Here is a 17,443-nt window from a genome sequence, read left to right on the forward strand (position 1 = left end):
AAAAGGTATGTTTCACAGTGCCAACAATATGTTGGATGATAATTAAAGGCAAATGTAAGAAATGGTACACACGGCTAACTCAGCACAAACAAATTATCTGTCAAAAAGCCCTAGAAAATATAAATACCTACCTTACTGTAGAGAATCCTGTCCTCCTCCGTTATCGTGTTTGGCTGTGACCAATATCAGTATAGCATACGTGTATTTCAGACATTTGTAACGAACGCCTGTGGCTGAACATGGCGATGTATTTTTTGAACAGAGGTCTCTAGTTTCACATACAACTCGTTATTCTTTTGAGAAATGAAAATGGCAGAGAATGCGTGGTAATAACGCAAAAACACCAGCAAGGTGGGCTCAATAATGTTGAGAAACCACCCGCTGTGAAACCGATGTATTCTGTACAATGAAAACCATGCCCGGTTCACTGCAGAAAGGATGCCATGTCGTCCTCGCCAGAGAGGAAATATGGTTTTCCAACAGAGCTGTTTGAGTGTTTCCAGTGACTCGAAATGAACACATACATACATAGCACGTACACTTCCTTCATGCACGTGGATTCGTTACAAATGTCTGAATAACACATAATCTTTATTGATATTTGTGCTGCCACCCATATTAGTAAGGCTATAGCATACTTCAGACATTTAAACGAACACCTGTGCTTCGAACAACCGGCTTCGACTTGCGGCATACTATGTTCATGTCCGGGAACAATAAAGAAAGGTCTGTAAGAAGTTACAGTCAAGGATGTTCTTCCAGCCAAAAGCACACTATGTGAAACACTGGCATCCATAGTTCAACCGAACACCAGTCTTCAAAAAATTCCCGAGACACTTACACAAATGAGTTCTCAGTTCCCCCACTTTTTAGAGAACAAAGAAAAGTGTTTATATAGGAAGACAATGACAAACTAATTATAATCCGATTCATACTTATCAAACAGGTAACTTGTATGTCTGAAAGTTACCTACATGCATCTGTGACATTTAGCTTTTCTGTGTATGTGATTTGTTAGGTATATTTTGGATATATTATGTTTAAGATTTAATATTTTTTTTGGAAAGGGGGGGGGGGGGGTATGGAATTGATAAAATAAAATAATAAACACTTAATTGTCTGTTGTCTGTTTATCAATTTTTTTATTAATAATTTAAAATTCACTTAACATAATGCAATCATTGCATACATGATGCACAGTACAGATATAGCTATAACTAAAAAAATAAGAATGAACAGTTAAATAGATTAATACTTAAACAATACATTTCATTTACATTACACTTTTTAAGCAACCACATACAAGATAGGCTAAAATATATATACTTAAAGAGCTATGGCGGAAAACTGCCCATGTTCCCCAAAGTCGGCATTTATGAATACGTGAAAAAAATGAGTAAAAAAATTCTATTATCAAAAATGCTAGGAATATACATCAAACCAATTGAATATAATTTTGAACTGCTGAGATATTAGATATTGCTAATATGATTTTGCAAATATAGCCATATTCACTATATCTATGAAAGTGATGGGGTTTCCAAGACTTAAACAATACTTTCATCACTTTCCCATCCAAGGATCAATTTTTGAATACATTTTTGATTCCGTGATTGATTATGCAAACATAAATCGTATGTCACAGTGGTCCTACTTTGGCTGTTTGGGAAAGTGCTCAAAATAATAAAAAAAACATGGTTGATCAAGTTTCTCAGAGCTGGTGTTTCTTGGGATAAAACAGATTGTATTTCCATTTTAGTGTATGTCCTATGTAGCCGAATGTGTAACGCAGTATTGTTTAAACATTAACAAATGATGCAGAAATACAAAATATGTGGGATTGTTGCGTCAAAATAAAAATAAGGCCAAGCAAAACAAAAGAACTGTTATTATCGCAAAAATACACTATAGTGCGACAGCCAAGTGTCACACATATCTGTTGTAATCTATCCTAGATGTAAGAGATGTGATGCTGCGTTCGCGTACTCCATTTAGTCCATCGTCTGGTTCTCCAGGTGTGCTTAGATAATGGTTAAACTCATCATTATCTCACTAATTAGCATAGGCCGTGACCACTTCTAGCTCAGCAGGATGGAAATGACTGCTTGGATAATTATATATATATATATTTTATGATAGTTATAATAAACTAACAACATCTAGGAATTTAGATGATTTGGTTTTTTTTTACATTATAACTAGGTATTAAGGCGTCTTATCAAATATTACAACAATAAAGAACATTGTCATTTCATAAATACATGTATACTACTATCTTCATTATATTTTTTAGGTACAAAACTATTATAAAATAAAATAAAACATTTCATCTTATCATATGTCATACCAGCAGCACAATGATTACAAAATTGATTTATTTAATATTGAATATATATTGATAATTAATATTGAAATATTTCAAAATTAAATACTTTTTATTAGAAATCTGAAAATCTTGTATTAGGTATTATTAGATTAAATATGATCAGCTTCCAGTTTAGATAGAAGGGTTAACTACAGATAAAAACACAGGTAAACACTGCCAATAATACTCAGAAACAGACTATAATCCTTCTAGCAACATTCTTCTCCCCTTATTTTAAAAAGTGAGGGAACTGAGAACAAGCCACACAAACTGCGCCATCACACACAGTCACTGACATTCAACACAGGTGTTCAGGTCCACTTGCATTAAATGCAACGAATGTAATGCTGCCATTGACACAATCATCTCAGCTATTTTCTCAAATAACTCTCTTTCTGTCGGCCTTCTATCCAACTCGTCGTTTGCGCACTTCGTCTTTAATTTTGACAAAAATAGACCAGCTATCGTGTTTTACCGCCTCGCAACAATTTAATAAAATCCGATGATTTCTCTCCGCTCAACTACTATAAGGGTTATGAAAATAATTGATTTTGCGAACTACGCGGATTCATACAGTTTACAAAAAAAATCTGTTCATACCGCTATAAAAAATTAAATCAATGCTTAAAGAAATTGATTTGGTCATAACATGAATTCATCCTGAACTGCTTCAGTTCATTAAATAAAATATAATCTCAATTCATCTCCTAATGCGATCGACCCAAGCAAGATTCTGTCTTTTTACGAATTTCAGGGGAATAACATTTTACAAACTAAAGTTTAAAATAATCGCATATTTATGGACATATAGGGATATATTTAACAACAATTCTTCCTTAATTTAAGAAATGCTTTGCCCTAAACAAGGACAAAACATCACAAACATACGACAAACTATTACATACGTACATAATTATGTGCTTACATTGCAGATCAAACCACCCATACGTCGAGGCTGTACGAACACTTGGCCACCTATCACAAAAGAGAGTAATGTAAGTTGACACGAGATACAAGGAGCGGCGGTCTTGACTTTTCGCTTGATCGCCATGTAAGCATTAGATAAAAAATGCAAGTGAATGTTCATATTCATGCTTCATAAAGATAAGTATCAAACCGAAAAAATAGATTTGCCAGTGTGTTAATCTTATCAACATCTGGCTTTACTTTATATCTGTATCTTCCAATGTGACGTCATGACGTCAAATCGGAAATTAATACCCCACTGCGCGCTTCCATCCCTTTCTTAATAAGTGATAAATATTTTAAGTTATATAATAATTAAAAATATCTGGTTTGTTATCAATGTAAAATAAATTTAACTTATATTTGATATATGTAATCAAAATCAAAATAGCACCTCAAAACAAATTATTATGTCTCAAAGTTTCTTTAGAAGTTTTGTGACAAAATCATTTACGAATGGAGAGTGTTTCTTTTAGCATAAGACCAAGGTTATATTAATCTGTTGTAAAAGTGGACGCTCAGTATTAACAATGTTTAGCTGATTTTCTTAAAGCTTTATTTATCATAATGTGGGTAAGCATTGGTTTCAATGAATTGTAGCGTTACACGTTATTTATCTATATTTATATGTTTAACTATTTTCAAGGTCACCTTGGTACTGGCTGGACTTCATATATTATATATCCCCATCAGGCAGGGAATACTCAAAGTATGCTAGCTACGTACATGACTTCGATGAAAAGGTTATTCGCGAAAGAAAGAAATTGTTGGTGAGTTAACAATTTAAAAATCAAATATGGCTAATCCGTTACATACATAGTCATGCTTTTTTAAATTCAATTTATATTAAATTTTTCCCCAGTGGCAGTTATCTGGAAAAAGCTGTATTCAAATACATTGTCTAGCATGAAGTTCACACAGGTTTACTAATAACAATCGAAATATATTACAAAGTACCATGCCTATATTTTTAGAAATTAAAATTACCTACTTTTTACTAGATTGTGTGAGGAATAACTCGTTTGAGTTTTCATTTCCACAGCAACGATTTGTCTCGCAATTGTGTAGATATTGGATATTAATCTTTCTATACACAAGGCCACATTCACGTGGAATGAAAATGTTTTATCCAAATATTAGATGAGTTTAACAAATAAGGCAATTTCTCATTGTTTTAGACAGCCGATCCGTCAGTTCTCAAAAAGCGCCATCTAGATTTCCTTGACATTCTTCTGACCGCCAAAGATGAGCAGGGTATTGGACTCACGGATCGTGAGATCAGAGACGAGGTGGATACCTTCCTGTTCGAGGGTATGTCTTGCTAGAAATATTTAAGCATTAAACTGCCTACATTTGAAAGTTATTGTTCTATAATTCTCACTAGATTGCAGACAAACTGAATAACGCGCGTTAGCAGGACAATTTAATCAATATATTCCAACGTGAGGATATTCACCTTTTTATACAACATTACTACATAAATTGTTGCGAGTTACATTGATCAATTTGGTTTTTTAATCTCGTAGCACGGATAGGTTACCACGATGAATGGGTATTGTAAGTGATGTGTGATGTGACGTTCATGACGTCACGAATATGTTCTTAATATCACTACACCAACGGAAATTATGTGAGAGTCATGATTTTATATCTTTTTATTTGGTTTTTGTTTTGACGACAAAACTAGAATGTCAATGGCAATGGAGACAGAAACATCCGTCAGGAAAAGAAACAAATTTCGAAATAACTTTCTGAATGTGCTACAAGGACCTGTTATTAGCTAAATGTATTGTTTTACACCTAATAAACCAGTTACAATCATTAACAATTCAATCTGTATGTTATACTCCACGGAGACCAAAGTGGTTTTGACATTGATTGGTAGACAATTAATCGTTTAATTCGAAAATCAATGATGAATCTGTTTGCAGGGCATGATACAACCGCTTCAGCTATCAGTTGGCAGATCTACATGCTCGCAAAGCATCCCGAGGAACAACAGAAAGTGTACAACGAAGTGAAGAGAGTTCTAGGAGACAGACAAGACGTCGAATGGTAGGCTCAGTGAATTATAAGAAAAACAACATTGCGATCTGATAATATCTTTTTGCATTTGACATAACTTTCATCTGTATGCCTTTTTAAGCAGTTTGTGATTTGTTTTGTACAAAACAAAATGGATGTATACGTATATGTAAACCATTGTTAAGAATCTGAAGGGGTAAAATGAATCTATTATGCCTACTGACAACTTCGACAGTTTTTACATTTATGATATGCATGTCGTTGTTTGAAAGCTCCAAAAACAAGTGATAATTCAAAATACGTATCGAGTGTATAAATTCATAGTCATTGAAACAAATAATTTATATTGGTATTTTGCTAATCCTGATTCCCCACAAAAAGACTTTTTCAACACTTAACAAAACTATATGTGAATTGTAAGTGATAAATAGTCGCAGTGTCTGTATTGACATTGTAGTTTGGAATTTGTTCTGGAACGCTTATCATAAGTTGACAATATACTTAGTTTATAATTACTCGATCGTTGACACGTATTGAATGTTATGTAAAATGTTGACAGGTCTGACATCCAAGAGTTCACCAGAATGTCTCTGTTTATAAAGGAGTCGTTGAGAATGTATTCTCCCGTGCCCGGCATAGCAAGAGTGACCACACGTGACATGGATTTAGATGGCGTGAAAATTCCGATTAATACGGAAGTCAACATTTTCATACACGTCTTAAACCATCTGGAAGAATCGTGGACCAAGCCGGAGGTGGGAATCAAAATAATACCTAGTCGGGAAATACAGAAATAGGAAAAGTCACTGATATAACAACGTTTGATACAAATTATCATGTATATATTACTTCACTTCCTAGTGCTCTTTACAGGTCCAACAATGTCTGCCAAAGACTTGGAAACATTGTCAATAATGGACCCAGTATAGTCATCGATATGTATCAGTTGTTCCCTCGTGTGTGGGTATTGGGAGTACTGAATCATCGGCTTAATTCGTCATTTCGTTCATGTATAACAACTAAATATGCCTTTTGCGTATTCTATTCCACTTTGATTTTATATTTCCAACTTGTCCATGTTCAACACGTTTTTATACATAATATCACTAAAACCAAAACGGGACACCTGTGGGAAACGGCCCAAGAAACGTTCATGTAATGCAAAGAAGTATTTTTATGCATACGGTTACGTTAAAGACAATTAACTGTATATAAGCTTCATTGGCTGCTGAATATCATTAGATGGACAATTTAAGAACAAATACCAAAACAGAACTTTCGTGATTTACGTGCGACGCTCTGTATTTGGATATCATTTTCAAAAGTATATTTTACAAAAGAAAAAGAGCTAGTTTGGAAAAAAAATTAATCAGAACTCCCATTGACTCTATAGTATTTTAACTACATATAATTTTCTTGTGACATTGTTTGTTTATTCCCAAATTTTAGCCAAGATATCAAAGTGTCCCTTGCTGGCTACAGTAACACTTGTTCAAGCGCCGACATAGTCCTGGTAGTGTTTTGCGTTCTATTTACATGTATAGAACCCCGCACCGGAAGTACCAACTTCTAATAGAAATGAAAAGTGGATAAGATCTATTAATGAAAAATTAACAAACATTTTTGGAATTGATAGCATAGTATAGTGTCCTTGTTTGGGGTACAGTGACGTTGCGCTTCATTGGTTATTTGTCTATCAGGGTGGCATGAACGCTTACTGATTATGAAACATAACATTTCTATAATATATATTTATTAACCTGAAGAAAATATGTTTGAAAATATCTAAATGTTTGCCTTCATTATACGTTCGGGCTATAAGACATCCTCATCTTTTATAGGAGTTTCGTCCAGATCGCTTTGCTGAGGATTCCGAGAGAGATCCCTATGGTTATGTGCCGTTTTCTGCAGGACCAAGGTATGGCATACCTAAGTTTCAATTACATTTGTAAAGGTTTTTGTATCTGATAATACAGATTGATATCCGTTAATATAATGTATATTTACTCTGATATTAAACCTTGAAATAAATACCTTTCTTGAAGACGCTGTGCCCATTTTTACGTCAATACTTTCTTATACAACTACCGTTTGTCATGCATATTTTCCTTTCCAAAAAGAGTATGTAAAATGTCGAGGGAAGATTAGAAAATGAAGTGATGTGACAGAAAAACACTTAATAACAAAGGCGTTCAATTATTTGCTTTAAAAAAAGAAGTATAATAGGAAAAATAAATACCAAAGTGTCAACCAACAATTACCAAATTGGAATTAGTGGTACAAAACGACACCAATAACAAACAACAAAGGGATGGAAAACCCAAAAGGGATCGATGTCCACTAACAAATGAGCCTAGCAAAGTTAGTGTTGTTTTATACATTTATAATTGTGACATCATTGGTTGTGTTTATTGGTTACAACTGCAGTAGGATTTTACAGTCTACCGCGTGATAGACCTAGACAATGACACGTCACAGCGAGTGTGGGGACTTTCCACCGCAGCATTTCCCTGATCACCTATGTAACAGTGCTATAAATAACTGTTGCTGTTATAATCAAAGACGTTTTAAATGTGTTGCACTAGTAATGCCCCCTTTAGCTCGGCGATTTACAGTAGTTACAGAGATTAAACAAGGTTATAAATTGGTATATTGATGGGTAGATAGATATCTCAAAGTATATACTTATCGGTCTATATATCAGTGGAATAATTCATAATCTAATCTAATCTATTAAAATCCTAATGCTATTTGGATTTTATTCACAGAAATTGCATAGGCCAGCACTTTGCCTTGGATGAACAGAAGGTGGCGCTAGCCAAACTGGTTCAGCGGTGAGTACATTATAAATGGCTTAATCGCAAAAGAATAACAACTGCCGAAGATGTTTGGTCTCCTCTGTGGATAAGATAAGGGTAGTAAATAGCATATAAATATATACATGTGTTGCAGAAAATGCAGAAAATGGACACACATTTGATTTATATTAGTTAAGCAACAAAATCAATTTACAGTGGGCATAACAATTACCGAAAGTAGAAACCTGTTAAAAGAGCAGGACAGAAATTGAAACATGTCACGAGAATTGCAATAAGTTCAGTTACTTAAGTGACTATCTGAATTTAAAAAGAGCCTATCCGGATAACTCATGGTGATTGCATAGATCTTTATAGATTTACCCGGTACAATCGTCTCGATTACAAAGTTATGTGTTGCCTTAGTTACAATGTAAACAAGATAAACAGTAGAACTGTACACAATACCAGAGGATAATCATACTTTTTATAGTTATTCCTTCTAATTGTTTGTTTCAGATTCCGGGTACTTCCTGATCCTAACAATGTACCGATTCCGAATAAAGAAGTTGTGACTCGCGCTAAAGATGGAATCTACATAAAACTAGAAAAACGATGATTCTATAAAACCAAATTGACACTATCGCATTGCCTATATTTAACCAGCAATGGGATGTATATAATCACATGCAAGTACTATACTTGCCAAAATCACTTCTATCAAATAATATATGATTTTAGAATGCAATGTCTACTATGATTTTACTTCTGCAGTTTCGTCAACATTCACAAACAGTTGTAAAGAGATTATACATACTGCGACGCCATTTCAAAATAGAAAAGGATGTTTTCGAGCCTAATATGTACTGTTTATGTGACTCTGGTTTGTAGATAACAATCACACACCAACCACATAAAGAATGTGTAGATTACTACATAAAGAAACAAAAAATATTGCATCATAATTCTTCACAGATGACCTAGTTCTACTCGAGCCATCAACATTAAACGTTCAGATTTAAATTAGCCACGTAAGTTAATTGTGTAACAACTGGAAGCTATCCGAGATCCATACTGGATCAAACATTGTGTATTTTCGCCATTCTGTTCAGCAAGTTCATGTTTACATCATGGGAACCAGAAACTTAATATTTTGGGAAAATACAAAAACCACGATATATGGTCTGATATCTCATCTTTATTTCCTCCAAATTGAAGAGCATGATAATACATAATGAATACATACATTGCTTAACAAAACTCGTTGATTCCCTAGTCCAACCTATTGTATTACATGACTCATCAATCTGGGTCAGACGTAGCACAGATTGATTAATAACATTCAAAACCGTGCAATGAGACTTTTTTCTCGGCGTAAGTAGACGTTTACCATCAAATATTTCGAACCACGGTAAAATGGGACTGTGTTCTTGTCTACCAGAACAGCGATTAGACGTACACAGACTGTATGTCCATCTAGAAAAAAGGGAAAATAATAAAGTATTGTATAAAATGAATAAGTGGTCTTCTCGTCGTGATAACGTATGGGAAGACAGAGCCCGAAACAAGCCGTGAGGCTTAATATTACTGATTGCCTTACGGGTATAGGATCATTTTGATATAAATGGCGGATGAATCATAGCAAATTTAAAGGATAATAAAACTCCAGATCATTACGTTTAGTGTAATTTGTCAAGAATGTTTTTTCGAAGCACATTGGCAAAATTGAGCTTGATGGCGTCCCTTTTAGTCAGAATTGCGGCGTATCCAGATAGATTCCTTACGCCTTGGACAGGTTGCCATTGCTGTCTATTATTTCGTAATATACCCCAGTCAACCTGGAATCTGTGACTTTTTTTCTGTCTGACCTATTGTATTTCTTATAGACAATTTGACGTTCCTTAATCGATGATTTAATCTAAACACGTTCTAAATTTACGCTATCGTCTCTCGAAAACAAAACAAATATGTAAATGCTGTAAGTAGACTGGCGTCCACCTGTTATTACGCTTTGGAGGGTCATATATTCTTAGGTCATCTGTGGTCAGTTAACACATTTTGTAACAAGAAACCATGATTTATTTTGTATATTATCACTCTCCTCCTTAAATCAATATTTAAATAAAGTTTGATTTATTCGTTGCATGTTACTCGTCATTATTTGACATTGACTGTAATAAACGTCCCAATGCTTTAGTAAAACAGTCTTGTCATTTGCCTTGTAAACATCACCATTTTATCAGAAAGACAAATTATACAGGGATTTAATTGTCTCCATTGTCATCTTGCGTTTCTCCCTCGAATGTTTTGTTAAATTAAAAAGACTGTCTATACGCCATTGGTTACAGCTGCTCTGTACTTTTGTATTGAACTAATTTGTAATGTAATAGCAACATCATTTGCATTCTAAATAAGATCCATCAGTTTGATATGAATAATAAAGAAAGACAAACAGGAATCGGAAACTTATTTTGCGAGCATTCGACAAGGTATAAATGACCAATATCTTTACTCGAAGCCGCTGAAAACAACTCACTAAGCCACAGTGGGCTGAATCAGTATAGTCAGCTGTCAAAAATCACAAAGATCTAGATCTTTCGCCCAATTGCACTCTAATACTGCAGGCAGTCAGAAGGTCGGGTAACATGTTTACCCATTCCGCCCTTTAGTGGATGGTAAAATGGGGTCATAAAGATGACTCGGCTAGTGTCCCCTTTCGTTGAATATCCTTCCCTCCTAACCCATGTAGTATTATCCTAACCCAGGAAGTATTATCCTAGCCCAGGTTGTATTATCCTAACCCAGGTAGTATTATCCTAACCCAGGTTGTATTATCCTAACCCAGGTTGTATTATCCTTACCCAGGTTGTATTATCCTAACCCAGGTTGTATTATCCTAACCCAGGTTGTATTATCCTAACTCAGGTAGTATTATCCTAACCCAAGAAGTATTATCCTAACCCAGGTAGTATTATCATAACCCAGGTTGTATTATCCTAACCCAAGTTGTATCATCCTAACCCAAGTAGTATTATCCTAACCCAGGTTGTATTATCCTAACCAAGGTAGTATTATCATAACCCAGGTTGTTTTATCCTAACCAAGGTAGTATTATCCTAACCCAGGTAGTATTATCCTAACCAGGTAGTATTATCCTAACCTAGGTTGTATTATCCTAAATCAGGTAGTATAAACTGAAACGTTGTTTTACCTCACCTGACGTTATTAGGCAGAAAAAGAAAGGAAAAATATCGCGAGTCTCTGAAGTTTTAGAATACATGCGCGGATTTTATAATCATTTTACTCTGTACATGTACAGTACATCGTGCTGCATGTAACGCCATTCCTAGTACTAGACTATCACAGTCCGTGTCGAGTGTATCAAGCTGACTAGAGCGGGACGTTTCATGTAACGCCATTCCTAGTACTTGACTATCACAGTCCGTGTCGAGTGTATCAAGCTGGCTAGAGCGGGACGTTTCATGTAGCTCTTTTTGTAAGTATACACCAAATCGAAAGTTCGAATAAATGAACTATGTCTTCTGGATCCCTGACGTGTACACATAATACTTCCCTGGTATATATGTGTTGGTTTTTTTTAATATTTTCTCATTTACAATGCCGTCGTTTTGACAAGAACACGATATTTACACTAGTCACATTCAAAACCATGACATTATATATCCTCTAATAAATCAATTTACAGCTCGACCAATGGTAAGGGTTTCTCTCGTTTTCTGTATAATGTGCATACCATGTACGGGGCTGAGGCTCCCCTTACGAGTCGAGGTCACTTTGTATATTACCTGTTGACGAAAGCATCGGTCAAGATTAGTTCCATGTTTGACATTTATGACAAGAACGGTCGCGGTTTTTGACGGGAGATGCGTAAATTGGACATAAATCCTTATACTTATTGTCATTTATGAGGATAAGTACAATGGAATAAAATCACGCGCCAATCTTTTTGCAACGTCGTGAAAGGCATTATTGACTGTTGAAATAATAAAGCTATATTTTACAGTTGTAGATGTACGTGGGTCCATACGATTTACGTATTCGGGGGGAAATTAAACGGATCACACGCACGACCTATTGTCAGAAGATATATACCAATGGACTGGAGTTGACCATGAGAGATCCTATGGTTGATACACGTAACAGCTAATGTTGGGTTGTGGAGAGCCAATAAGTTTCAAAACCACGCATGTTCTTAAAGAGTTTTGATGTGAACAAGGCTTGTCAACTGTGATTAGATATTTGTAGCATTATGGAGCGTGGAATATTGTGTATTTTGCTGTTGTTGGCCCACTTAGACTATATAGCGGGGAGAGGTAAGAGCTTCTGTTTTCATAGTTCTTCATAGCTACAGTTTTGTGAAGTTTATACTCATTTTGATAACGTTCCATCAATGTATCATTTTATCCGTTTGACGTATATCATGTGACAAGTTTGAAGTTCACCTGAACTTCTATAACCGAAAAAAATAAAAATGTATTTGTTTAGTAATATATATATATATTAATACAAACTTGTATCTCAATATCTCATTCACTACATGCTTGTGTTCAATGCATTGTAAGGAAAGCGATATTTAAGGATGTATGTTACCTTAACCTGTATGGATGTGATTTGTATTCGGAGTGATCTCTCTTACAAACTTTATTCGTATTACCTACTTGTTGCATGTAATTGTTCTCAATACTTGAATTTTATTTACATTTCAAACCTGTCAAGAAAGGTATTTCATAAAAGATAAAAAAGTCCAAAATAATTGAAGGAAAATATTCTCACAAATTTTCATGTCTCTGAGCGTGATTCCTTTTGGAAATACATACCATTTCACAGTGGGCTAGGCTATATTACATTTATACTATTAAACTGAAATAAATGAAGCTCAAGTCTATTTTGCCTTTTCCAGTAATAAATTCTAAAGATCGGTGCAGTGCAAAGGCTGACGTTATTTTCTTAATACCAAGAACAGCTAACAATGGCACAGCTGCTGATTTCGAGACGTTTTCGCCCCTTGAAGAATTTACTACCAAAGTTATTAATTATTTCAATATTAAAGAAACCGCTTACAATGTCGGTCTTGTGATGTACGGCAGAATGGCCGTTGTTATGACGCATCTTCGACCATACCGGAACCGGAAGTTGCTCAACACGGGAGTTTCACTAATGTCAAATACAAAACGATTCAAGAAAGAACTCGCAGGTGAGGTCAACGTGATAGACGCTCTAACGGTTATGACGGATATGTTTACCAATAAATTACAACGGCCAAATTTTGATCCGAAGAACACCGTCAAAAAGATTGGTGTTTTGATTTTAAGAAATGAAACTTTAATAGTTAATACTGAAGCTGTAAACATGGCAGCAAAAATGCAACGAAAGGGAATTACTCTGTATGTGGTCATGGAGGGAACATCTGGTGCAGAATTTGCATTGGCCGTAGCAACGGATGTGTGTAAAGTATATACTGTGGACAACCTTGGCGCAGACCTGGACCGGATATTGCCTTATTTCGGCAATAGCCTGTGTGGAGGTAAATTACATTTGATACACATAGTATTGGGGTTACATGTACTGTTAACATTTTATGATATGACAAGGCTGTTTTATATAGAGATACGAGACAGAAAATACCAACGTATACAGTAGTTAATGGACGTTTTTTGGTGTTTGCTTATATGAAAGAATGGATGGTAAAATAACATATAGGTTCTTGACAATGGATCTGTTTAAAGAAATAGTCAGGGTCGGATCCTGGGTTTTATGTTTTAAGGATGAGAAGTCCAGTTACACGCCAATGTTTAAAAATCTCCTTGAGATCAAAATAGTGTACATTGTAAAACGGTTCGCCGAAACACATGTGATTTTTCGTTTCGATTACCGAAAGCCTACTTCTTTGAAAAATATATTACTGAGGAATATTTGTAAACAACCTTATGTTGTCATTAAGTTAATCTGCTTACAGCATTTAACAGTTTAGATGAAAGAAATGGTGACTATAACTGATTTCAAACCCGTCTTTGCTATCTCGTTTGGGATTATTTGTATGAATGAAAAGCTCAGATTATTTTTGCCGTGAAACTATCTTTAAAATTTCAGTTTTATTGGGAAGCATGATATTTTATTAAATGTACTTACATTAACATATTTACGTGTCATTTTCAGTTACCAACAATGACATGGCCAACATTACGGCGCCAGACGCGATGAGTAATTGTCAGCCAGGTAAGCACGATATACTGTATATCTTCTGATAGTTAAAGGATGGTAGAACATCATAGGATGTCATTACGAATTAACCCCATTAGACTGTTTCGCGCAGCTGGACGTAGGCCTACTGGACATGCATGTGAACCAAACTGTCTTTTAACTCCCGTCAACTCCCGTCAACAACAACAGCGTTACAGTTACATACAGACTGATACTGTATGCGTGGATGTTTTATGAAGATACGTATTTTCAATCTTTATAGCTGTATTTACTTATAAAAAACATCATACTTGTACAAATGTATCTTGAAATACGATCAAGTCAAAATCATAATGTAGATACGTGTACATGATCAAAATGATATCTTCATATTGTTCAAAATATACTTCATTTTGTTAATGTGTATACTGGTGAAACTGGATTATCCAGTGGCCAATCTGGGGGATAAGGACTTCCCTAGTTTCCAGACCGAGCAAGCAATACTAACCAACATGTACCTCCTTAGAGATAGCGATCCTATCCCATTCAATACGATTATTGTCATGATTACACAATTACTGGCTATGAGAAGGTGTACATAAATTGAGAAAACCTACTGTGACCCTGGTATGAGTGCTTAAAATGCGTTTAAACAGTGATTCCTCCCAATTTTCTCAATTCATAAGAAGTAATATCAGTGACATCAGTGAATTCCGAATGTTTCAATCCTAAACTTAGGCTTCAAATACATTAAGACTTGCTTATGCCAATAATAGATTTGTAGAGAGTTGTTGTAAATGTATGTAACTATTACATGTCATGATAATACGTACATGTATCATCGGTAAGAAACTAACACTATACATATCTGTAGAAGCCCCACCGATTTGGTTCCCTGTCTCGGTTAACCTTGCCTTCATCTTATATCTAGGTATATCCACTCATTATTTGATTACTACTAAAACTTGACTTTTTTATTATTAATCTAGCAATTATCTACACGCCACCCGCTGCCCCGCACAACGTCACCTGTGACGAAGTCTTCATCAACGAACTGAAGGCCGATGTGAACAACTGTGCCTACTTCTACCGTTGTGATGGGATTGTTCCAGAAAGGTTGCGTTGCTATGCCGGTGACGTATTTGACGGATCTACGCAGACTTGTAGCCATAGGAACTCAGTCACGTGCTATTCTCAGCTGGTTTGTCCTCGACCCACGGGTCTGTTCCCGTACCCAGGGGAATGTCGGCGGTTCCTGAACTGTTACGAGGGTTTGCCTTACGTACAGAGTTGTCCTTTTGGACTAATATTTGACCAGAACAAAAAACGATGCGTACTTCCGAGTGACACTGCATGTCAATATTAAATGTTGTAATCAAAAGCACAGTATGTGATCCCATTTCTTTTTCATTTCAATCTAAGTTATTGCTATACTTGATGGGATGACGTCAATAACCTATATTGTACGTAAGCCTGTAACTATTCACAGAAAATACAATGTTACCAATTAAGCTCGTGGTGGTACAGTCAAAATAACGACTAACACCAGAAAATAATGCATTAGAACAAGCCAAGCCACATTTGTAAAGTATAATTAAATATGTCAGATCCGACACCATGAGGATGTGACTTCACTTTTTTGCGAACACAAATCTTCACAAATAAAGTCGTCTGAAGCATAGTGTAGCGAAAATGGAATCATTTACAGCGTCAATTTTCAAGAAGTAAATGTCTATTGTGTTTACAGTATTGTAAGGAAATAGATTGGAATCAAATTTTGTTCCCATTGAAAGTAAATGAAATATTTAAATCACACCATCTTATTGTCGTAGAGTAACTTCTCCGTTCGTATCGGTCAGAATAATTCCATGATTTGGATAACACGGTGATAAAAAATTAATAATTAAATATAAGATCTAATTTTCTCTTTTTCTACTATTAGTCTTTTTATATATACAATCATACAAAAACATCAGCTGGATTTTTTCAAGTAGTTAGATTTTTACAAAAAAAAATATATTAATTATCAATTACTGTTGATCAACATTAATGAAGTTTGTTTTTTATTATAAACAACATGGTTTTTGACAGTCCGCATATTTTACAGTCTGAACGCTTATCGTAAATTCTTTTTACCGATTTAGTCTACTCGCGAAAGGTGTTCACAAACACGGAATGGCGAGATGTCGTACTGTTGCGTTTTATTTGTATCAAAGAATTAATAAGTGACAAAATGAAATTTGAACACTATGAAGTAGACGGATGTTTTGATGTTAGATTTACGCTATTGAAACCAATATCTTACTTCGGGGTATCCGAGTTTTTCGACTTTTCAGGGTTCGAATTATCAGAGTTTTTATTTACTAAGATAAAGAAGAGACTTGGCCGGGAACGGAGAAATACATGTACTTCGAGATAAACGGGGTCTTCGAGTTAAAATAGTTCGAGATAACGAGGTTCGACTATACATTTAATATAAAAAAAACACAGTCACTTACTACTACTTATCAAATACATCTGTATGCCTGTGAGCAAGGAAGGCATGTACTGTCCCAACGATAAATATCAGGAATAGCTTCCGGTTTATCGGCAAGCACAATCTACACACCATACACATACACACACACTGTCCATGATCATCAATTCACTAATACAATTACCTGGAAACGACGGACTTAAATCTAAAATTAAACTGTAATTAATGCCTCAGCAAGATGGGTGTAACCTATTTGCTCTGAGTAAGCATCGATTAATTAGTTCACTTGAATATGGCTACTTTTCTAAGCCCGACTAGCTTAACGTGTCCTTTTTCGAGTAATATCGAAAAGGCCCTGGATCAACAACAAAACTATGGTGGAAGGGGAGACAATTCAGGGACCGACAATGGACAGTTCTTAGCTGTGTGCCTTATTATCTTTGCTGCATTCAATCGGACACTGAACACACGAGGAAAGGATTTAACACTTAATGCTGTAAAACACTTGTCGACATAAACAACAACTGTCGCCCTTGATACCGAGAACTGATGTATATGAGAGAATGTGTATGAACTTACTTCGACACGTATATAGTGTACACTATGTTCATATGC

At 35.2% G+C, this 17,443-nt stretch overlaps 2 protein-coding genes across 5 annotated transcripts in view; both read left to right on the plus strand.

Annotated features, from left to right (window-relative positions):
* The window catches only part of LOC110445388 (cytochrome P450 4A2-like), a 29,126-nt gene extending 18,835 nt beyond the window's left edge, over window positions 1-10,291 (plus strand). For all 4 annotated transcript variants that reach the window (XM_021489991.1, XM_021489973.1, XM_021489982.1 and 1 more), the window contains exons 6-13: window positions 3,298-3,360; window positions 3,978-4,101; window positions 4,510-4,642; window positions 5,263-5,386; window positions 5,916-6,111; window positions 7,198-7,274; window positions 8,125-8,190; window positions 8,671-10,291. In XM_021489991.1, coding sequence (XP_021345666.1) covers window positions 3,298-3,360; window positions 3,978-4,101; window positions 4,510-4,642; window positions 5,263-5,386; window positions 5,916-6,111; window positions 7,198-7,274; window positions 8,125-8,190; window positions 8,671-8,770 — 883 coding nt within the window. In that variant the 3' untranslated portion in view covers window positions 8,771-10,291. The remainder of the gene's footprint in view (window positions 1-3,297; window positions 3,361-3,977; window positions 4,102-4,509; window positions 4,643-5,262; window positions 5,387-5,915; window positions 6,112-7,197; window positions 7,275-8,124; window positions 8,191-8,670) is intronic.
* A 1,737-nt stretch (window positions 10,292-12,028) lies between these two features.
* Window positions 12,029-16,253, plus strand: LOC110443743. Its single transcript, XM_021488170.1, has 4 exons — window positions 12,029-12,485; window positions 13,073-13,696; window positions 14,329-14,388; window positions 15,342-16,253. Exons 1-4 carry the CDS (start codon window positions 12,422-12,424, stop codon window positions 15,716-15,718), a joined length of 1,125 nt encoding a protein of 374 aa, XP_021343845.1. The 5' UTR covers window positions 12,029-12,421; the 3' UTR covers window positions 15,719-16,253.
* Window positions 16,254-17,443: the final 1,190 nt, after the last annotated feature.

Source organism: Mizuhopecten yessoensis, unplaced genomic scaffold (genome assembly GCF_002113885.1).
Source record: "Mizuhopecten yessoensis strain PY_sf001 unplaced genomic scaffold, ASM211388v2 scaffold245, whole genome shotgun sequence".
NCBI classification, from domain to species: domain Eukaryota; kingdom Metazoa; phylum Mollusca; class Bivalvia; order Pectinida; family Pectinidae; genus Mizuhopecten; species Mizuhopecten yessoensis.

Bases quoted from the DNA above. Each gene is read 5' to 3' on its own strand.
- LOC110443743 (XM_021488170.1), top strand. From the start codon at position 12,422: ATGGAGCGTGGAATATTGTGTATTTTGCTGTTGTTGGCCCACTTAGAC. The intron at 12,486-13,072 runs GTAAGAGCTTCT...TGCCTTTTCCAG, and splicing joins AGACTATATAGCGGGGAGAG to TAATAAATTCTAAAGATCGG. The intron at 13,697-14,328 runs GTAAATTACATT...TGTCATTTTCAG, and splicing joins CGGCAATAGCCTGTGTGGAG to TTACCAACAATGACATGGCC.